The sequence below is a fragment of the Chiloscyllium punctatum genome, chromosome 23 (assembly GCF_047496795.1).
Source record: "Chiloscyllium punctatum isolate Juve2018m chromosome 23, sChiPun1.3, whole genome shotgun sequence".
Lineage (NCBI taxonomy): Eukaryota > Metazoa > Chordata > Chondrichthyes > Orectolobiformes > Hemiscylliidae > Chiloscyllium > Chiloscyllium punctatum.
In genome coordinates, this window is record NC_092761.1 from 86349546 (window position 1) to 86373915 (window position 24370).

Below are 24370 nucleotides of genomic sequence, written 5' to 3' on the forward strand. Positions count from 1 at the left end.
AAACATACAACCATTACCAGCCACAAGGACAAGGGCAGCTAATACATGGGAACACCACCATCTCCAAGTCACTCATGATCCTGATTTGGAAATACAGTGCCATTCCTTCAGTGTCGATGGATCAAACCCAAGAACTCCTTCCCTAACATAGTTGTGGTCCTGTTATATCAGGTACAGATACAAAATGTAACCAAAAAATGGTAGGTCAACATTTCCAAGCTATGGAGAGGAATAGAAGTCAAGTTCGTAGAATTATGTCTTAGCTCTACAGAAACCTGGTTAGACAGTCCCTGGCGTCACTCTGAACAGTTCTGCACACTACACTGTAGGAAGAGTAGATCCATCATGCTTGGAAGGAGTGTGGCACAGGTTTACTGGAACACCACCTGAACTTCAAAGCGCACACTTCAAGAGACTATGCCAACTCAGTTTGAATTTCTTAGAAGTTAGGAATGTGAAAAGGCTAAATTGATCAAAGTTGTTACGATACTAAAGGGAGCAGATAGGGTAAGATTGAAAGTATTTCTGCTATTATGGGAAGAAAGGTTTTGGACTGAGCAGTGCATCTAAAACTTGGAACCAGACCTTTCAGGAATGACGCCAGGAAACAAATCTACACTCAAGCAGTGACAGAAAGTTTGAACTCTCTTCCACAAATGGCAATGCTAGATCAACCTGAATTTTAAATTGAAGATTTAGAGATTTCTGTTACCCACAGAGCTTTAAGTACATGGGGCAAGGACAGGTATACGGAGTTATTTTGTGATTAAGAGATGACCCCAATGAACTGGGGAGGGGGGGGGGGTTGGGTAACAGGCTTAAGGATTCTCCTGTTCTGAAATTTATAAAGCATCACAGCTGTGTTGGATGAGTTAGACTGTGAAAAAAATCTTGTCCCACATGTCATCTTCACTTGTCCTCCATTAACTCCGAGCAATACTTGATTTGGATACTGGGTGCTTAAAGTTAAGTGTTCCAATCCTATGCAATTCAACTGCGTTTACACCAATCCTTGATCTGTGTAAAACATCCAATGCTACAAGTTTCATCCTTTTAGACTGGGAATGTGTAAGAACATTTTTAAAAAGACAGTAATAAAGCCTCATGAGCCTGCTCTGCTACTTGATAAGTTCAAGGGTGATGATCAAGATCCAGAGAACATACTTTGAGTTGTCCAACAGGGAGATGATACGCTGATACAAACAGTTGGTTATGGAGACAATTAGCGTTGACAAGACAAAGAGAACATCATGTAGCGTGTTGGTTGGCACATAATTAAAAGTATGTTGACTTGAAGATGATTTATTTTCTATATTTCGTCAATGAACTAAATAACCAGTGACAGGACTGCTCAGTGCAACAGTTATGGAGTCCGGGCAGGGAAGAGAGTACACTTTGTACTTTTGTGAAGGGGATGACAATTATAGATAGCGCCTTGAGGGAAATAAATCATTCAAAAGACAAAATTCACTGCTGGTTTCATTTAAAATATAACACTCCAAGAGTCTGGCTAGTGCAACATCAGTTCAATTGAAATTAGTCATAAGTTTAAGTTGGCGACAGGCAACATGCTTTCTACAGATGTGAAGATTAGTGTTACGTTATCCACTTGGAGACAGAATGTCACAAGTTGTTTAATAAGTGCCCAAGATCTGCAAAGACACAAATGAGCTGCCAATGAGCTATCAGTGTCTGTCTAATCAGAGTGCTGAAAGGTTCTGCAAAAGCCTTAATCACTGCAGGTTATGGTTCATAGGTATGGCATTGTTTCACTGGCAAAGTATTAAGCTCGGTCATCTGCTGATAGGTGACTAGTGGATTTCATGCATGAAAGTGTACTCTTGCAGAACCCTCACGGTCAATTGCAAGCTGTGTTCTAACTGCTCCATTTGGCAGACTGCTCCTTCATTGCAAGTGCCCCACACATCTCAACCCCTTCCCCTCTCCAACCCTTGAAGCTATCTCAGCTTTTTAAAACTTATTTTGTGAGATGGGAGTGTCACTGGCCAGCATTTATTACCTGTCCCTAGCTGCACCTTGAGAAGGTGATGGTAAGCTGCCTTTTTGAACCGTTGCAGTCCACCTGCTGTGAGATGACCCACAATGCTGTTAGGGAGGGAATTCTAGGAAACAAAAATCCATTTTCTTTACTTCACTGTTAGCTCCAAACATCCCAACCTCCACTTCCAGTCCCTAAAGACTTCACTGAAAATCTAGCTTTTGGTCATATCTGATCCTAACCTCACTTTTCATCACTCAATCTCAAATTCTTGCTGATTGCACATCTGCGAAGTACTTGGAGATGCTTTTGTGAAAATGTGCTATATCACTGCAAGTTGTTCAGGCCAGGTAGCTCAGAACATTAGCTAGTATAAATGTAGTGAGCTCCTGCACCAAGCTGATAAGTGTGTATTAAGTTAGACAATGTATCAAGAAAGCAGGGCTTGTGTGGCAGGGACTCTGTTTTCTCCAGAACCAAACCAAGCTCCAGACAATTCACATTTCCAACATCTCAGGAACAGTGGGAGGCTATTTATTACCACTAGCCATTCTATTGGTGCATAGCTGGTCTGGTTCTGTCAACTCTCAAATACCTGGCAGTTTTTGGGAATTTTCATTTGACCCACTGCTTCAGTCGCATTTTCTTTTGGCATGGAGAAAATGTGTTCTAGATCCTCACTATCCTTTATGTGAAGGAGTCCTACCTAAATATCTCAGCTCAAATTTTAAAGCTACACCCCATTGTTCTGCACCCCAAGTTGCTCACTATATCGATATAAACTTAGAGAAAAAAAACAAGCATTAAGCTGTTTGGAGCACCAACCCCATCCGACATCTTTGGGCATGGTGGCACAGTAGTTAGCACTGCTGCCTCACAGCGCCAAGACCCGGGTTCAATTCCCGCCTCAGGCGACTGACTGTGTGGAGTTTGCACATTCTCCCCGTGTCTGCGTGGATTTCCTCCGGGTGCTCCGGTTTCCTCCCACAGTCCAAAAATGTGCGGGTTAGGTGAATTGGCCACGCTAAATTGCCCATAGTGTTAGGTGAAGGGGTAAATGTAGAAGAATGGGTCTGGGTGGATTGCTCTTCGGAGGGTTGGTAAGGACTTTTTAGGCCTGTTTCCACACTGTAAGTAATCTAATCTAATCTAATCTCAACACCACACCATTGCTCATTTCCCAAATTGGTTTCTTTCTTAAATATATTCAGTGACCTGGCCTCCACAGCCTCCACGCAGTGAAGAAACCTGCTCAACTGTCCGATATGCTCTCAACAGATATCCTGAAGCACCAACGTCTTTTAATCCATTCATGGGATATGGCTAGGCCAGTATTTATTGCCCATTCCCACTTAAGAATCAACCACATTGGAGTCACATGTAGGCCAAACATGGAAGGACATCAGATTCCCTTCTCTAAAGGACATTAGTGAACCAGACCAGTGTTTACCACAACCGATAGTGGTCACATGGTTGCCATTAGGCCAGTTCTTTATTCCAGATTTTAGTGAATTCAAATTTCACTCTGTGCCATAATAGGATCTGAATCCATGCCTCCAGAACTTCGGACTTGAGCTCTGGAATACTAGTGACATTAACACCATGTCACTGTCTCTCCCGACTCCTTTAGTTTAAATCGCCTATTGTTATCAACAGAATATATGAAATTAACATGGGAACTTCATTGTAAACCACTGGCTGATAAATGGCCAAAAAGTAAACCCTTAGCTGAATTACTAGCTCTGTACATTACCGTGCATTAAAATATTGCAACTTGGTTAAAATGGAACCTAATACAAAATTCAACTCCAGCAAACAAGGCAGAATGAGCATTATCTAAAGGCAACACTTGAATATTCAACACCTACAGTATGATTCATTAACAACCTTCTGCTTCAGTTAACAGAAGCATAATTCATCTACCCACAGGGCATGAAGATTAAAAGGGTATGGAGAGTCAGTGATGGACGACATGACCTTTCTGATGTCACAAGCCACTAGAAATTTATGTTACAATAAGACAACACATGGGACGAACAGATACCAAGTCAAATCCAATCCGTAGATGAAAAATGAACCAAAATGTTAACAATGCATTCTTTAATCAATCACACGCACCTGCAAACCCTTAAAAAAAGAAAATTAAACTCACTTTTTTTTAAAAACAGATTCTAATCTTGCTCAATATTTGAGGCAGTTTAAGTGATGGGATTACCAACTATCACATCAAGATTACAACAAAATCAGGGCGGCACAGTGGCTTGCGGGCACCTGGGTTCAATTCTAGTCTCGGGCTACTGTGCGTGGAGTTTACACATTCGCCCCATATCTGCGTGGGTTTGCTCCGGTTTCCTCCCACAATCCAAAGATGTGCAGTTTAGGTGAATTGGCCATGATATATTGTCCACTGTGTTCAGGGATGTGTTGGTTAGGTGCTTGAATCAGGAATAAACATAGGGAAATGGGTCTGGGTGGGATACTCGTCGGAGAGTCAGTGTGGACTTGTTGGACTGAAGGGCCTGTTTCCACACATTAGGGATTCTAATTCTAAAAAAAAGTATTTAGTGCTTTAATACAATCCAAAACTAGAAAATTTTCAACTGGCACCCGGTGTCTTCTGAGGGGATGCTGCACTGGTTGAAGTAGAGTTGTGAATTTTTTTAATGGAATCTACTTCATAGTGATCATAAAGACCCCATAGGATGACAAAGGGGAGAGAATTCTCTCCCAGCATCCTGGCGTACATTCCATCTCCAACCAACATTGATAATGATCTGGTTTGTCAAGACTTGTTGGATCTTGCCTTGTGCCAAATAGTGAAAACATTTACATAATAACAGCGCTGCATCTGAGGGCAAACTGTGATATTTCCAAAAAACCTCAGGCACTATACCAATGTTAATCTCTCTGTCTAAACAGAGAAGGATTGGCATGTGTTGATAAGGACTTTGTTTACCATATTGATTCAACTTTGAAGGACAACGCAGCAGAAGTTACATTACAGCCAACATCAAGGCTACCTTATGTTAGTTCTTCCTCAAAACCTGCCCACAGACCAGAATCGGTGTTCTCTCTTCCTCATACACAATGTTAGGGTTTGTTAAAAATCTATCCTTAATGTCACCCAAGTACAACTCTCCAATCCAAGTCTTTTTGAACATTCTTTCAGTGATTAGCTTCACTGGACAAAGCCAACACTTGTTGCTCATCCCTAATTGCCCTCAAATGGAATGGTTTGCTAAGCCAGGAGAAGGCAACAATTTAATTGCTGTGGGTCTGGAATCTCTTCTAGGCCAGACTGGGCAAGGCCAAAATTCTTTATCAAGGAAGCAGAGGTCATCCAGAACATGGAGGAGAAAATTCAGTCTGTGAAACCATTCAAAATTGATGTGGTCTTAGAAAACTTTCCAGTATTTTCTGTTGAAAATGCATCAGGATTAGATGAGATGCATCTAAAGAAAATGAAGGAAATGAGATTGGAAATTGGTGACACACTGGTCACAATTGTTCAGTCTTCCTGGTACTTAGGAGCAGTGCCAGAGAACTGAAGAACTCCAAACGTTATCCCCTTTGTCAAAGTGTGCAAGAAACATCCAGTCAAGTTAACTCTGGTGGTGGAGAAACTTCTAGAAATAATAATGTGGCATAGAAGACAAAGACAGCTTTAATTAGACAGCACCAGTATGGATTGCGTCAGGAAAACAATGGTTAACAAATTTATAAGTTTTTTTTATATAAAGGAGGGGAGAGTGTTGATTGCCTTAATGCTGGACATGAAAGGCACTTGATATAGTGCTACACAGACTTATGGTCAAAGTTAGAGCTCTCGGACTAAAAGGGAAACAGCAATAATATGGTTTACAAGATTGACTGACTCTCAAATAAAAATGGTGAGTGGGTTTTTTTGGGTTGGACTAAGTTTTGTACAGAAATTTCTCTGGCGTCCATATTGGAACCTTTGCTTTTCTCGATACATATTAACAATGATACCACGGTGACAGGAAACATTTCAAAGTTTGCAGATAAACAAACCGTGGAAGTATTATAAACTGTGAGAACAGTGTAGAACTTCAAAACGACAATTAAAAATGAACAGACAGGTGGCAAATGGAATTCAATGCAGTGAATGTAATGATATATTTTTGGTCAAAAGATTACATACAGAGTACAAAGTAAAAGGTACTACTTTTAAAGGTGTGCATGCCCAGGAAGATCAGTGTGTACACACTGATGTCATTAAAGGTGGAGACACAGGTAAACAGAGCAGTTATTAAACATACACTATTGAAAGGCTTCATAAATAGGGCCACAGAGTACAAGAGCAAGGAGCTTATGGTGAATCTATCGAAAACACAAGTTAGATCTCAGCTAGAGTGTTGTGCAGAGTTCTGGGTCATACTTCAGGAAGGATGTGAAACTGATGGAGAAAGTTTACAAGAATGGCTCCTAAAAACAAAAACATCAGTTATGAGAATAGATTGGAGAATTTGGGAATGTTTTCCATGGTGAGGACAATTGATAGAAGTTTTCAAAAACCATGTTTGGTCTGGACTGTGTAGATGGGAAGAAACTATTCCTACTTGTCAAAATCAAGAACAAGCAAGCACAGATTCGAAGCAATTTGCAAATTTAAGAAGGAAAAAATGTTTTCAATGGAGGCAGTCAAGAGGGTTTTACATAATTATGTGAATAGAAACAATGTGCAAGATTACAGGAGAAATAGCCAGATTAGAGTCAGAGAGTCACAATGTTCAGTCAGGGAGTATGATGGATTAAATAGTTCAGACTGTACTGAACAATTCCTAAACTGCTTTGCCAAAAAGGCAGAGTGAACCAAATGGGAGTTTTAATCTTAACAACAGTACTGAGATTAGCTTACAATTCCAGGCTTATTAACTAAATTTCAATTCCACCAGCTGCCAGGGTAGAACATGAATGCAAGCCCCTACAGCGTTACTCTGGAGTTCTCCTTTACTAGTCCAGTGACATTACCATTACATCACTACCGTTCCCACTCTGCTCAATTTTCATAATCTCTTGTGCTTCACTCAAACTTCTCAAAAAAAAACACACATATGTGGAGGATTCAGATGCCTTTTATTTTGCAAAATAGTGGCAAAAGTTGGATCCTCTCCCAATTAAAGGCCCAAAGTTAATGACTCCAGCTCCACAGACACTTTGTGGAGTCACTCAGTTAAGGCAGCTCTGTTTCAGTTCTAGACCAACGTCCCAAGCTGCGATCTTAACCCATTAAGTGAGAAACTTGAGAGAAGGGACAGACTGCAGGAACAGCTGTAGAAGGAATAAAGGATAGGAGAAACAAGACAACCCAATATCCTGAGGTACAGGGTCTGTTCTGGGAACCATTGAGAGAGAGGGTTTTATTTTATTTTTAATCTAGCATTTCTTTTAATTTTGTAATTAACTAAACATTAAACTTTAAGTTCGGAGAAGTTACCTTTGATTATGCTTTAAGACAGGGTGTACCAGATCAGAGAGAAGCTGTAGCTAGTTACTTAATTTAATCTATGTTTTGTTTGAAAGAGCAAATCAATCATTTTCAGAAAGTATAAATAGAGACTGTAAGAGATTGTGTGGTGCAGCGGTGGCTGGACCAATAAGCCTAGGTTCAAACCTCATCTGCCTCTGGAGGTTTGTTACAGCATGACTTAACAGCTTCGTGAAAGAAATATCTAAATAGAAGCCTCCCTAAGAGCTGCCTTGTCAACACAAAGTGCTGCTTTGGTCAGTCTGTTAAGTGGGAGTTTCTTAACTACACAAGAGCACAGGAGGGGTGGGGGAGGTGAAGGAAATGTTCTTTTCTTCTTCCACCTTCAGCGTTCCACCATTGGCTCTTTCTTAACTCCAAGTGAAGGCGGAGGTTCTCGAATACTGGTCAGTTTTCAACTCTGCCAGTTGTAATAATTAGTTCTTAAAAGTTGCAAAATGGCAGGTCAGCTTGACCCAGTGGAGCATACATCCTGTAGTGCATGTGAAGTCACAGACATATGACACATTCCAGGTGCAGGTTCCAAAATTCAGCTGCGGTTGGAGTCACCTCCACAAATCCAGGATCAGAGGATGACATGGATCACTATGAGATCACAGGGTCTCTGGACCAATAGTCAAGCAATAATACTGCTAGGCCATTGGCTTCTTTCTGATGCAGAGGTCAAATACCTGGGGACCACACTTAAGAAGCTGGTAGAAGAATTAAAAGTTTCACCCAGAGGGTGACGAGTGTCTCGAGTTCACTGTCCAGTTTGACGGTCGAGACAAAACCCTCAGTTCACCTGAAAAGGAATCTGGCCCTGCCCCGAAGCATTGGAACTAGCAAGGAGGTGGACCAGGGATCAGAAACAGAGATAAAAATCAATGTCTACTTTATTCAGTCAGCACAGTCACAGTGGTTGTACGGCCTCATTCTGTGCTGTCACTTTTCAATCACACAATGGACACTTCTTAAGCTTGGTCCATCAAATCCACACTGGTCCACTGTATAGCAAGCCGGTCAATCAGATTCTCCCAGCATCTCTATAACCCTGGGAGATTATTTCTGCTCAATGTCTATGCAGGTAGTTCTTCTTTAACATGATGGTTGTATTCTTATGCAACCCCGCATTATAAAAACGTTGCACTGTTGTGTGATTTTTAACTTTGTGCACTTAGTGTTGGACATTATAGCCAACACACGTTTTCAAATTTCGCACTTTAGAAACAGTGTTCCCAATCGTCAATTCGCGTTAACAAAATGCCTGTTATAGCAGAATAACTTGTACCAAACTGCCTTCGGAAGCAGAAACACTCCAGGTCATTTACGTCAATGTGACTCATTTGGATAAGAGTATCATTAGATAATACAATTGATGCTATAGACTTCAACATGCTATTCTATTTGCTTGATACTTGTCAGAATTGATGAAAATCAAAACTTTCAAAGTTTGGCAACAATTCTGTACTTTCAAAACCTGAATTCAAACATTGATAGGAACTTACCCAAGCATGACCAGGTCATTTAAATGTTTCTCCCCCTCACCAAATAAATGTGGTCATTGGTGGGCATAGGTACACATAGGATTTACAAAATTTGACCCAGCAATAGTGAAGGAACATTGACATAGTTCCAACTTTCCAACCATTGATTCCATCTACACATCAATACCTCAGATAGACAACCAACATTATCAAAGACCTCTCCAACCCTGGTTATCTCTTCCAACATCTTCTGTTTGGCAAAAGATACAAAAGCTTAAACACACATACCAACAATTTCAAGGACAGCTTCTTTCCCGCTGTTATTAGACTTCCGAATGGACATCACCAATTTCAAATCTAATGTTGATCTTGCTTTCTGTGTACCTTCTTTGCAGCCATAACACTGTATGCCCTGCCCTGTTCAACAACCCTATGATTTTGGTATGGCATGATCTCCCTGTACTGTGCACAAACCAAAACGTTTCACTTTACTTACGTACATGTGGCAATAATAAATCTAATCAAAAGTCAGGATGGTGTGGGGTGCCTGGGAGGAACCTTAAGGGAGGGGCATGGATAGGATAAATAGACAAAGTCCTTTCCCTGGGGTCAGGGAGTCCAGAACTAGAGGGCATAGTTTAGTTCGAGTGGGGAAAGATATGAAAGAGACCTAAGGGCAACTCTTTCAAGCAGAAGGTGGTACATGTATGGAATGAGCTGCTAGAGGAAGTGGTGGAGGCTGGTACAATTGCAACATTTAAGAGGCATTTGGATGGGTATATGAATAGGAAGGGTTTGGAGGGATATGGGCCGGGTGCTGGCAGGTGGGACTAGGCTGGGTTGGGATATCTGGTCGGCATGGACAGGTTGGACCGAAGGGTCTGTTTCCATGCTGTACATCTCTATGATTCTATGATAACTGAAAGCAATAAGTGTAAGTGGTGTGAAGAAAATTGAAATGGGTTTGGCCATCTGAAAATTATATGGAGAAGGAAGGAGAAGGTAGGTTTTAATCAACTCTGTATTTGCCACTTGAGGGAAAATGAGAGAAAGCAGGAGACGTAACGAGTCTTCATTTCCAAATACCATGTGGAAGGTGTATAGCCAGTAGCAAAGAGTACAGAAAAACTGCAGCCAGAATAATTCTCAAGATAAAGAAATATTTTAGGGAGAAAACAGCTGCTTGATGCCCAAAAGGCAAATCAGAGAATCTTCCCTTCAAATAAAACACATGTAACAACCTCAAACGTGAACAAGAGATAGCTAATCATTTCCAAAAAAATTACTAAGCCTTCAGATTTTCAGAATTTCAAATGACGTTGCCACAAGTAATTGAGCTGAAGGCATTTTTTTTCCTTCCTTCTTAAAGGGATATGGTGTCTCTGCCAAAGTCAACCTTTGGTGCCCACCTCCCGTTACCCTTGAACCAAACAGCCTTCATAGCCGTTTAACTGACCAGTGCCGAGTCAACCACATTGTACTGGAGCCAAATGTAGGTCAGACCAGGCAAGGACAGCAAATTTCCGACACTGAAGGACAATAGTGAATTTGATGAGCATTTACGTCAATGGATGGTAGTTTTATGAAATCTAATCTCCAAGAGCAGTTTTATTAGTAGAATTCAAATCCCAACAGCTGCTTTTGCATCTTTTGAATCCATATTTCTAGAGCACTGGCCCGGTCAGTGAATCACCTGCCCAGCTAATGGATGATTGAGCCGGTGACACTACGGTTATGCCGCCATCTCCCACGGGAAATGCTATTGTAAAACTATATATCACTCTCAACAGGATTAGGCTCACAAGACACCAAAACTCTTGGCAACAGGAATGGGGCAGACCACTCAGGCAGTCGGGCTTACCCCACTATTCAATGCCTTTGACCCATTCCATGTCCATAGCTACCCACTGATGATCAGAAGTCTATCAATCTCTACCTTAAACATACTCAAATACTGAGTTTCCATAGTCATTGGTGGTCACAAATTCCAAGATTCACAACCCTCTTAGTAAAAACATTTCCCATCTCAGACGCATGTGGCATCTGCCTTATTTTTAAATTATGCCACCTAGTTCAAGATTCCCTAACAAATTCAGTTTGCCAATTCTCTGTTCATAGGACAATCCCAACATCCCGGGAACAAGTCAGATGAAGCTTTTTTGCACTCGCTCTATCACGATAATACGTTTCCCTGGGATAAGGAGACTAAACTTCGCACAGAGCTCCAAGTGTAGTCTCACCAAGTTCGTATACATTTGAAGTAAGTCTTCACTACTCCTGTACTCAAATCCTCTTGCAAGAAAAAAAATTTGCTTTCCTAATAGCTCGCTGCACCTGCATGTTAGTCTTCAGTAATTTATTGAAGATCTTTTGTATATCTAAACATTCCAACCTCCCACCATTTAAGAATTACTCTGCACATCTGTTTCTCCTGAAGTGATCTTTTCACATTATATTCAATCTGCCAGGTTCTTGCCCATTCACCAAATGTCAAAATCCTCCTGAAACAATTTGTATGTCCTTCACACAACAGATATTCCCAGCAAACTTGTATCAGCCACAAATTTGGAAATATTACATTTGGTGTTCACCTCCAAATGAATGTACTGTACTGTAAATAGCTGGGGCTGTGAGCAACAATTTTTGTGGTGCCCTGCTCGCTTCAGTCTGCCAACGTGACAATGATCCATTCATTCCTACTGCTTTCCATCAGTCAACAAGTTATTAATCCATGTCAACGCATTACCTCCTATCCCATAAGCTTTAACTTTCCAAACCCCACCAACTGTGGGCAACATTATCAAAAAACCTAAATAATAAGTTCACTGCATCCAACAGCTCTCCTTTGTTAAATGCGTTCATAATATATTCATGGACCTCCAGGTTCATCAAACAACTCCCCATTCACAAATCAGTGTTGACTACACCCAGTCAGGTGCCCATGTATCCCACCCTTTATAACAGATTGTACAATTTCCCAACTGGTGTAATGCTAACATGTCTGTGGTTGATGGGTTTCTCTCTCATTCCACTCTTGAACAGGGATATACATTGGCTACTTTCCAACCTGCAGGAACTATTCTCGAATCTAGAATCAATTATCTCTATAGCCACCTCCTGCAATTTCTGGGATGCAGAGCATCAGATCGTAATAATTTATCAACTTTCAGCTCCATTAACTTCTCTAGTTCAACCTTCTTGCGAATGCTAATTTCCTTGAATTCCTTTCTCCCCACTCAGTTGGATCTCTAGTTTGGGAGATTTCTGGTATTGCCCTCAGCAAAAACAGGTGCAAAGCTGCTCTGCCATTTCTCTAGGCCCATGATATATTCTCCAGACTCTGCCTGCAATGGACTTATACTTCTCAAAGCCAAAATGTTTCCTTTTTATGTCCCTATGAGGTTTGTGCTGCGAGGTTGCATTGACATCCTACTCTCCTTCTCCGGATCGGTTGCTTGGTCCTCCTTTGTTGTATTCCATAAACCTCCCAAACTTCAGAATCACTAGTGAGTTTTGAGAAGATTAGTAGCTCATGTTGGGATTCTGGATGTAAGTTTGCTCGCTGAGCTGGAAGGTTCATTTTCAGATGTTTTGTCACCATACTAGTTAACATCATCAATGAGCCTCTGAATGAAGCACTGGTGTCATAGTGACCCACTTTATATTTATGTGTTTATGTTTCCTTGGGTTGGTGATGTCATTTCCTGTTGTGATGTCAGTTCTTGTGGCAGTGTCATTTCCTGTTCTTTTTCTCAAGGGGTGGTAGATGGGGTCCAAGTCAATGTGTTGTTCCAGTTGGAATGCTATGCTTCTAGGAATTCTCATGCATCTCTCTGTTTGGCTTGTCCTAGGATGGATGTGTTTTCCCAGTCAAAGTGGTGTCCTTCCTCATCCATATGACAGGATATGCATGAGAGTGGGTCATGTCTTTTAGTGGCTAGTTGATGTTCATGTATCCTGGTGACTAGTTTTCTGCCTGTTTGTCCAATGTAGTGTTTGTTATAGTTCTTACAAGTTATTTTGTAAATGACATTAGTTTTGCTTCTCGTCTATATGGAGTCTTTCAAGTTCATTAGCTGCAGTTTTAGTGTGTTGGTAGAAACCACCACACTAGGCTACCATGATGCCAAGGTGTCTGAGTAGTCTGGCAGTCATTTCTGAGATGCCTTTGATGGAGGGGAGAGTGGCTTGGGTTTCCGTATGCATTTTGTCTGTTTATTTGGGTTTGTTGCTGAAGAATCAGCAGACTGTGTTCATTGGGTACCTTTTCTTTTTGAACACACTGTATAGGTAGTTTTCCTCTGTGCTGCAGTGTGTGGTGGCTCGTTGAAATAATGTTCTAATGCAGCTTCGTTTGTGGATGTTGGGATGATTGCTTCTGTAGTTCAATATTTGGTCCGGATGTGTTGTTTTCCTGTAGACGCTGGTTTGAAATTCCCCATTGGCTGCTCGCTCTCCTGCAACATCTGGGAATGGCAGTTTGTTGTTGTTTTCCTCCTCTTTAGTGAATTTTATGCCAATAAGGATATTATTGATGGTCCTGAAGGTTTCCTCTAGTTTGTTTTGTTTAGTGATGACAAGGTATCACCCACGTAGTGGATCCAAAGTTAAGGTTGGATGGTTGTTCAAGTCCCTGCATTACTGCCTCTGCTGATATCGGAGATCCCATGAGTGTTCCATTTGTTTAACTGTAGGTTTTGTTATTGACAGTGCCAAGACATAGGTCCACTAGTTAGATGATACTGTCCTCGCTGACGAAGTTGGTAGTGTTTGGTGTTTGTCTTTGGTTCTTCCAACAGTGTAGTCAGTGTTTCCTTGGCCAGGTTAATGTTGATGGATGTGAACAGGGCTGTTACGTCAGAGGAGACCATTATTTCATCCTCTTCTATCTTAATGTCTTTGGTGTTCAGAAATTCTTGGTGGAGTGGATGGAGTGGTGACAGTCCTCGACCAAGTGTTTTAGGCTTTGGTGTAGCTCCTTGGCTAATCTGTACGTTGGTGTTCCAGGTAGTGAGACTATAGGTCTGAGGGGGGTTACTGGTTTGTGAATTTTGGGTAATCTGTAGAAGCGTGGTGTGTATGGTAAGGAAACGTCTAAAACTTCTAGCTTAGCGAGTAAACATTCAGAACCTCAGAATCACTGCTATGGATGGCAACTTTATAGGCCTTCTTTTATGCTTATTCAATACTGAATTTTGGCCACAGTTGAACGACTTTTCGTGGATTGTTCATCTTGAAGGAATGCATGGGAATATACAGAACATATGGAATGTGTGGTTGCTGTAAACCATTTAATAATTCTTTAATGTCTATCCATTGCCTATGTACAGTCACACCTTTAAATGCATTTTCCAATACTACCTGAACTAATTTGTGTCTCATGTCTTTATAATTGCCCCTATTCAAATTTAACACTCTTGCATCAGTTGAACCACCTCCTTTGCAACAATGTCCAAATTCTATCATATTGTGATCACTCATCCCCTAGGTTCTTTTCCAAGAAAATGGTTAATTCATCCTTCTACATTATACAATAATAGATCAAAAATAGCCTGTCCTCCAGTTGGCTCTACATACTACTCCAATAAAAAAAAAACCAGCTCTAACACACATCAGAAACACACTGCTTTAGTGCTCAATTAGTTTACGCAGTCTGTATACAGATCAAAGTCATTCATGACAACTGTGTTAGTCATGCTACATACTTCAATCATCTCCTGATTAATGCCAGGCCCAACCCCACCACAACTAGTTGTGGCCTATTATGAACTCCTACCAATATCTACTGACCCTTACTGTTTCGTAGTTCCACCCATTGTTCTTTTGATCTGAGAGCCTTGCTTACTAATGTACTTATCCCCATCCATTATTATCAGTGCAAATTTGCTTCCTTTTCATCCCTCTTCCCCAAATGTTGACTATCCTTGAATATTCAGTACCCAGTCCTGGTCACTGTGCAGCCATATTTCTGCACTAGCAATTAGATCACACCCATCTCTCTCTATTTCTGCCTTTAGATCACTTATCTTCATGTGAATGATGCAAGCATTCAGGGAGTGTCTGTAACTGTGTCTCATTAACAGCATTCCACTTTCACAATGTACTCAATGCTCAACCTTATTACTCTGCCTTCTTGTCTCCCTCCAGCTTTTCAACTTCCTGTTACCAACTTCACTGCCATTCAATTTGGCTTACCCTGGAGGTTCCCACTCCCTGTTTAAATTCACCTTAAGTGCACTAACAAATTTCTAGCAAAACTCAACCCCAGTCCAGTTAAGAAGTAATCTGTCCAACTTGTACAGTTCCACCTGCCCTGACCCAGAACCCATTCCCAACTCCTCACTAATCGATTCCCACCCTCCTATAGCAGCTCTCCAGTTGCACATTCAATCAATCCTCCTGGTCTCATGGATCACTAGCAATTCTGACGTTACTGTTGTTTTGAGGTCCTGCTTTTCAATTTCCTTTCTCAATCCCTGAAATCTGCTTTCAGGACCTCATCCCTATTCAGTGTGTCGTTGGTACCAATGTGTACCATAATTTCAGGCTGATTTTGTGCCCCCTACCCCACCCCCTCAGAAGAACATCTAGTGGACATTCCATGTCATCCTTCATCCTGGCACTAGAAAGGTAACACATTATTGAGAGTCATGTTTACAGCCAAATAAATGCCTTTTTGATTCCCTGGTCATTGAATCCCCTTTCATCACTACTCTTCCATTCTCCTCCCTCCTGCTGAATCACCGGTGGTGCTCAGGGCTTGGCTGTAGATACGCTTCTGAGGAACGATCATGCTCACTGGTTTCCAAAATGGAATACTGATTAGCAAACATGATGGACTCAGGGGACTCCTTATTTATCTGGTTTTCTTCAACTGCCTGGACATTGCCATTTCCCTCTCTGGCTGTACACTTATAAAATCAGAGGTGTGACCACCTCCCTGTACATGCTATCAGTGCCATCCTTTACCTTTCTGATGTACAGCTGTTCAAGTTCAGAAACCTAGAGCTCAAGCAGCTGGTGACACTTCCCTCAAATATGTTCATCTGGGACTTGTGGTACATCCATGACTTCACACATTCTAGATATGTACACTCCACTTGGCCTGAGTGACCTGCCATTCCATAATGCTAAAATGGCCTTAAAATAAGAATGGACTTACTATGAAAATCAAACAAACTCCTTAGAGAGGGCAAAAATAAAAGCTGAAGCTTAAATAATCCAAATACCCAACCTGCACTTTACTGACCAGACAGACTGGCCAAACCTGATCACCAATCTACTTCCCCTGCACTTACAATGCCACACCTCCAAAGGTCTCAGTGCGGGTAGACTTCCTGATCCACACCTTGTTTCATCTCCCACTCACCTTTCACTGGGGATTTTAATTCTTCCAGTAAACTTTGATTATAGTGCCACTTTTCCCCTCAGACCCAAATTCTCAGGTCTCACCCAGGAGAGGTCTCCCTCAATCTGACCATACAGCTTACCCATTTAAATTTCATGTGGGGTGGTTGAACTATAGGGGTGGGGTGGGGTGGGGTGGGGGGCAGGAACGAGAAAGATAGACCAGTTGATGTTCCAGTTATTGTTTACTCTTCTTGCAACTGTGACAGCGTTTCTCAGAGATCTGTGACAGGAGGCACCAACATTGGTTTCAAAAACCAACATTAATGTTAAGCCTTTGAGGAGACAGGTGTACAAAATCTAAAAAGGTATCTGGACACAAAAGAGATGTTTGAACGATGAAGTAGAGGAGAAAGGATCTAGCAAAGTCAGATTCAGATGCAAAGCTTTCCATCTGAAAATAACAATAATGCATTCATTATTTTTATATATTTATGAAGGACGGATATCAGTAAGCGATTTCAAAAAGGGACTGACCACATAAGACCGGTCTGCACTTGAAAAACACAAAACAGTGTCCAATGTTAGATGTGATTTCATGATTCGAATATATCTGCAAAATAATCCCAAGAGTATTAAGAATTACACTGACAACCATCTTATGGCTGATTATTGGGTTCACAGTATTGTTCACTTCCATGTATTAGAAATTACATATGTGAATGCACAGATCCCTCTTCTTTGCTGAAAGAAATTGTGCCTGTTACAAATTAACAAAATGGCAACCACCATTTTCTGGTTCATTTCTCAGGGCAATACCTGCCTAGTTGAAAATTAACCAAAGATTAACAGTTAACTGTCAGCTATCATGTAACGGGTGCATTCTCCACAGCAATGATTATACTAGCCAGAGTTGATATTCTGAAAAATCAGCACCCTCCTTGTACTGTATAAGATTTTCCCTTCAACATTGGTATACTTGCAAATGTTGTGATGATTACAAGACAAAATGTTTTGGCAAAAGTATTTTTATCAGCAATATTCAATGCATACACTTTCGGTATGGAAAGGCTAGATTCCCCAGTATGAGCATCTCTCAAAAGACATATTGGTCACTGATAAACTGGAGCAAGACACATTGTATTTCCTGTACCAAACCCAACTCGTCGACATCAGGATTAATGCTTCACACAAAACCCTTCGTAACTCATTTCATCACAGCCTAACAACATATCCTTTCTTCTTCTCTTCCTCCCCCTCATATCTGTAACAAATGCCTCTCATCCAATAACTGCGTTTTCTAAAAAAAAAATTAAAATGAATGAGAGATCTTGTCAGCGTCATTTTGGGAGCTTGCTGCATATAAGCTACGGTACAACTGCAACCACACTTGTTTTTTTTTTAATTTTTAAAAGTGCGTCAGGATAAGCTGAGGTCGGGAGGGATACTATGCGAGTGCAAATTCTTACTTCCTTCAATTACAAACATAACGTATTTGGCAAAATAAAAGGAGCAAAAAGGCAGGAAAATTGCTTGTAACAGAGTTTTTGTTATTTTTTTTGTCAAACTATTAAGTACAAGTTGGTTGCCAAAAAAATCAAAACTGTTTTGTTTACAGTACAGGAAACCTGCTCGCTCGTTCCTCAGACTATGACAAATTTGGCACAAGACTAACTGTACATACTGTACCCACAGGGTTGGCTGTCAGCCCAGGTTGGCCAAGTGCCAAGTCCACAACAACAAGTATTGTCAGCCAGAACAAGCCACAGGGCAGGGAGGAGAGGGGAGCAGAGCTGAAATAGACACCGCAATGTACTGAGCACACCACAGCTAGCTTGCTTCACTTTTAAAAGAAATTGCAGGAATTCCTCTTTTATGTTGCAAAACAAGAGAGAGAGGGGCACGACGTGATCCTCTATTACCTGAATGCGAGAGCAGATGCATCCGTAGCCGTAAGCTGTCCAGGAATCTTTTACCACACAGTTCGCACCCATAGGTCCTCATACCACTGTGCAGCTTCCTGTAGAACAAGGCAGCAGGAGGAAGAGAAAATAAAAGAACATCAATAAAGTATGGTTGGAATTTGTGATTGAAGCCCATTTCATTAATCTCTTTGTAAGCACCTACAGCAGAAGCACGGCTGCTGTATGTGTTTCCTCTTGCATTTTGGAATATAGTTACTAGGCATTTTTTAGTACACCGTAGGGGAAATGTTAAAAAAAAGACAAGTCAACTAATACACTTCAAAGTTGAGCAACTCCCAATTCATCATCTGAAATGGCTCCCGGCAACACATCTCAGACCTCTGCAGCTTTGGCTTTCAGTAACTATCAGCCATGATGATATGCTGTTGAACTCAGAGTCCAATCTCTGCAGCGGCGTGGGTTCAAATCCCACCACCAGTTTTCCAATTAATTTAGAGCCGTTATGGTGCAGTGGTTGTGTCCCTACTTCTGAACCAGGAAGCCCAGCTTCAAGCCCCACCAGCTTCAGAGGGGTGTAACAGCCTCGAAGTCAAGAGGTTAATTTTCAGAAAAAAAGAACTAAAATGAGGAATAAAAGACCAGACTTAAGCAGCCAAATGTTCACCTGTATTTAGTGGCAAGGGTAACTGCATATTGATTGGGGAGGCGATTGGACTGTTATTCCAAATACCCAGATAATGTTCTGGGTATCTGGGTTCAAATCTTGCCTCGACAGATAGTGGAACTTGAATTCAATTTTTTAAAAAACTGGAGTTGTGTGTCTGATGTTGAGAACGAATTGATTGCAGGAAAAACCCCAACTAGTTCACCAATGCCCTGGAAATGCCATCCTCACCTGGTCTGACCTACTTAACCAACCTCTAGCCAGCGACTCCCTCATCCCTTTAATGGATTTTAAAAAGTTTATTCAAACATCTCAGATCCCCTCAGAGTCTTATAAAGGTAGATGCCAGTGCTCAGATGCGGGGATTATGATACATCAAGCTCCAATAACTGCACCCTCTCCCATCAGACCCACCAACGCCAAAAACCACCTGGTGCCTAGATCCAAGTCCCAGATCAGAAGAGGCCTGTGATTTCTGTCCCCTATTGGGAAGGTGTTTCCTCTTGTGGGGCAAAGACATAAACTAAGGGAATCAATTTGCTTCTCACTCTTAGACCTCCTACAATGGAGAGAAACAGATGATTTTCTTTTGCTCCCAAAAGCATTGTGGCAGAGACTCTCAAGGACGCTGGGTGTTTAAAGTTTACTCAAGATGGAGGCTGTTAGATTTTTGGTAGGTAAGGGGGTTGGTCAGAGATTAATTGGGTGGGAGAGGCAGCCAGGTAAAGCGAGACCACAGCCAGATCAGCCACAGTCTCATTGAATAGTGAGCACCAAAGGAGAAAGTGAGGACTGCAGATGCTGGAGACCAGATTGAAAAATGTGGTGCTGGAAAAACACAGCAGGCCAGGCAGCGTCCGAGGAGCAGGAGAATCGACGTTTCAGGCATAGGCCCGAACCGTCGATTCTCCTGCTCCTCGGATGCTGCCTGGCCTGCTGTGTTTTTCCAGCACCACATTTTTCAACTCTGAGCACCAAAGGCCTACAACCTGCACACAAGCCTCAAGTTGCTATCTCTGCTCCTGCCATTCTTCCAGAACAGCTTTCCCAGAACCAGCCATGATGGATAGCTGTTGCATTAAAACTGATTTCAGAGAGTGGCCCCGAAAATCAAACCATAACAGACCCAAGAGCACAGCTAGGAGTTACCCAAAAGGACACAGAAGATCTGCACCAGCAGCAGTCACATAGTCAGAGGGAAGCAAGGCTTAGGTTTTCTGTGCCCTGTGAGCTTCACAAAAGAAAAAGGGGATGAGACAAAGAGAAAAAACTGAAGGAACTTGCATTTGCCCAGACCTGGTCACACACCAGCACAGTACCCCAGAAGATTGACCAGCAAACAAGGTACTGTCATTGTTTCCACAAACGTCACTGCCACTATGATGTGCAAATCATGCCAGAAGCAAAGAGATAAATAACCAATTCAGATTTAGTGGTTCCAATGGGGGATAGATGCTGGGAATCTATAATTAACCTTCACATTGAGCTAACTCTCACACCCAAGTTTAACTGTTCTTGCGATACTGAAACTTTGTGCATTGTGCAACTTCCTTCCCAGTCCCAGATGGAGTGCAGTTCCTGGAGGCCACCAATTCCACCTTCAGGCCCATTTGGGGTCAGCATTTGCTGCCCACATCCCATGAAACAGGGAAAAGAAGAACAAATGTTGTTTCAGCTGATCAGAGTGTAGTTTGGAGCCAGCATCATCACTCCATTCGCCAATGATGCTTAGGGGCACACATATCCTGGGACATAAACAGAGCTTAAGTTTGTTAAAGGTTTGAATTTTGTTGTCTTACCTCATGCTATTAACCCATCCATTCTCATGCAATACAGAACGTGTGGAAATTGTTTCAAAGGAACAGCAACATCCACAAAATGACAGGGTTAAAGTTGCAGTGTTGACTCTTCAATTTAAGCCCAAAGTCTGCATCTAAAACATCAAACACTATCTATTTAGGGCTATCAACTGTCTAGAGTGGGCCTAATGCCCCCAGGGGTTGAACAGTGACCTTTAGGAGTGTGATGCTGGATAAGCACAGCAGGTCAGGCAGCAACAGAACCTGATGAAGGGCTTTTGCCCGAAACGTCAATTCTCCTGCTCCTCTAATGCTGCCTGACCTGCTGTGCTTTTCCAGCAACACACTCTCAACTCTAATATTCAGCATCTGCAGTCCTCACTTTCACCTTCAGGATTCAATGGAGGAAGGAATCTTGGAAGAAAAAAAAGAAATTGACAATAAAGACCATAATTAGAATGCCAGTGAAACGGGTTGAGTATTTCTGGCATCCTATGCTTTTAATTTCAGCGTCAAAGCTTCTGCAGTATTTTATATTTGAGAAAGGGGAGATAATGGCCTAGTGGTATTATCAGTGGATTGTTAATCCAGAGATGCAGGTAATGTTCTGGGTTGACCCAGGTTCAAATCACACCACAGCAGATAGTGGAATTTGAATTCAATGAAAAATCTGGAATGAAGAGTCCAATGATGATCATGAATTCATTGTCAGTTGGTGGAAAACCCTATCTGACTTACTACCTGCCATCCTTGTCCAGTCTGGCCTACACATGACTCCAGAACAGCAGCAATGTGGTTGACTCTTGGGATGGACAATAAATGTTGGCCTAGTCAACGACACCCCTATCCAATAACTGATTTTTTAAAAAAGTTATACAGCACTTTTCATGATCACAGAAACAACTCAAAGGACTTTACAAAATAATTCTGTAATGATACATGAAACACAGCAACATCCCACTAACAGCAATGTGATGGTGGACAAATAATCTATTCATTGGGATGTTAATTAAGAAACAAGTGAGGGACTCATTGATGTTACGGGAACTTCCAGATCCACCAAGTAGGCAGAAGTAGTCTTGGGTGAACATCCCATCTAAAAGGTGGGACTTCTGACGATGTAGCACCCTCTCTGTATCACTCTCGAACTTCATTTGGTGGTTTTTGCACTCAAGTGCTGGAGTGGAATTGAACCTGAAGTCTCAAGGCTCAAAAAGGCAGCAGTGTTACCTTATTGTGTCCAGTGTGGTTCAAATTAGAAATGGCAGCAAAAAGATGGTCTTACTAGTGAGGCAGTTCCAACCACACATTGGAGTCACCAATGCTATGCCCAGAATTGCCGATTCCAATAACCATGCTCATGAATGCCAACTGATGTGCTGCAGAAGCACCCAAAGATATCAAGATGCAATGTTATACCAACAGAGGTGACCATTTACATAATCAGACATAGCACCCCTACCCACTGCAGCTCTCCCACCATACATTTGTGAAATACTAAAAGCCTTCTAGAGAGGCAGTTGTGTGGTTACAAAGGACATTGCAACACCTACTCAAACTTAAAAGATTGCAGAAACAACCTCAACAGTAACAAAGCCACAGAAAACCAACCGCATTGCATTTTGATCAGTTACTCAAACTCAGTTATAGGGAATAGAGCTCACGGGATCTTCTTCAGGCAAAAGCAGCAAAGTAGACCATTAAAGTATTTCACAACTATCTGTTCCCCATTGTTGCATCACTTGTATCTAATGTCCAGGAAACGTGCTTCTAACCTAGGCTATTTAAGGCAGTTGTGCAAGTGGAATCGTTTGAGGTAGAGCTGTCCATATGCAGCAAGGTTTCAAAGACATGCACAGTTTTTCAAAGCTCATTGGCAAGGCTCAGTTAACATCTCCAATTCAAAAGGTTGAGATTTCAAGTTCCAAATGAAGGTTTAAGGTCAAAACTTGAGCCTGATGCTCCTGTGCAATATTGAGGGAATGTTGCATTGTTCAGGTTGTGGTCTGTCTGATGAGATATTAAACTCAGAATTATAATGGTTCAGGAGGAGGCCATTTGGCTCATCATGTCTGTTCCACTTCTATTCTCCTGCCTTTCCCCCACATCCCTGCACACCATTTTTATCCAGATCATCAAATGCCCTCCTGAATGCCTCAATTGAACCTGCCTCCACGATCTTATAGAGGTTTATAAAATAATGAGGGGCATGGATAGGATAAATATGCAAAGTCTTTTCCCTGGGGCGAGGGAGTCCAGAACTAGAGAGCATAGGTTTAGGGTGAGAGGTGAAAGATATAAAAGAGACCTAAGCGGCAACTTTTTCATGCAGAGTATGTATATGTATGTGTGTCTATACGTATGTACATACATGTATGAAATGAGCTGCCAGAGGACGTGGTGGAGGCTGGTACAATTGGAACTTTAAAAGGCATCTGGATGGGTATATGAATAGGAAGGGTTTGGAGGGATATGGCCGGATGCTGACAGGTGGGACTAGATTGGGTTGGGATATCTGGTCAGCATGGACAGGTTGGATCAAAGGGTCTGTTTTCATGCTGTACATCTCTATGACATTTAGTGTATTCCATACCTTAGCTCCTCACTGTTTAAAAAAAAACCCTTTGTATCACCTGACTAAAATCTCTGCCCTTTCACTCTTCTTTTCTTTTACAAAGCTGAGGCCATCTCTCAACTGGAAGTAAAAACAAAATCCCATAGCATTATTTTAACGAGGAGCCAGGGAGAGGTCACTGGTCTTGACCAATATTTATCCTTCAATCAAAATCTCAAAATGAAGAAAATCTGGTTGCAACATACTATTTATTGGAACTCAATCAGTATCACAAATTGATTATTGCATCATTATCACATTCCTCTGTCCAAATATTACATGACATATTTGTACAATTTTACATTACATGTGGTTACATGTCATTACTGGGAAAGGACTTTAGGGCATCCGTCGGCCATGATAGGCATTACATAAATGGCAGTCTTTCAACACCTTAAATGTGAGGCTAATGGGAATAACCTCGAGATATGCTCAATTTGGCAGGAAGGGGATCAAGGTGAGGAGTGAGCGAATGCCAAGGTGGTGTTACCAAAACACATCGCACTCTCTGATCAAACCTGGAACCTGAACGTGGAGTGTGAGGGAGTGTCTGAGGTGCCTTCCAAAGCCTCAATGCAATTTTGGGTCGATTATAACCTCTCCTGACACCCCCCCCCCACCATCCGCCCCCACCCCACCCAAATGAGGATGCCCCTTACTGAGATCCCTTTACTAATCTTCTCAAATTACTGCTATTGTCCTCAGTAGGACACCTGTGCTTCCTCTATTGCACCCACAGTCTTCCACAAACCTCTCTCTTTCTCTCTCTCCAACCATTAGCAAAATTTAGTAACTTAGATCTATTATAGCTCCTTGGCTTGATTTTCACATTTCAAAGTGAATTTAGTATTTCATTACAAACAAACCACCCCATCAGTCTGCTTTACAGCAATTCATTCTATAATCTCTGGGGGCAGCAATGATGTAACGCAACAGATTGACGCTGGGTGTCACAGACTGCAAGGTCCAAAAAAACTGACCCTCACAGATTGGATGATCTTAACAAGGGAGCTGGGGTGGGGGGACTCTGACCCTAACCCTAGGCCC

At 41.7% G+C, this 24370-nt stretch overlaps 1 protein-coding gene across 4 annotated transcripts in view; it reads right to left on the bottom strand.

Annotated features, from left to right (window-relative positions):
- Window positions 1–24370, bottom strand: part of zbtb16a (zinc finger and BTB domain containing 16a) — a 271241-nt gene that overhangs the window by 136158 nt on the left and 110713 nt on the right. For all 4 annotated transcript variants that reach the window (XM_072593392.1, XM_072593390.1, XM_072593394.1 and 1 more), the window contains exon 3: window positions 18244–18341. In XM_072593392.1, the coding sequence (XP_072449493.1) occupies window positions 18244–18341 (98 nt within the window). The remainder of the gene's footprint in view (window positions 1–18243; window positions 18342–24370) is intronic.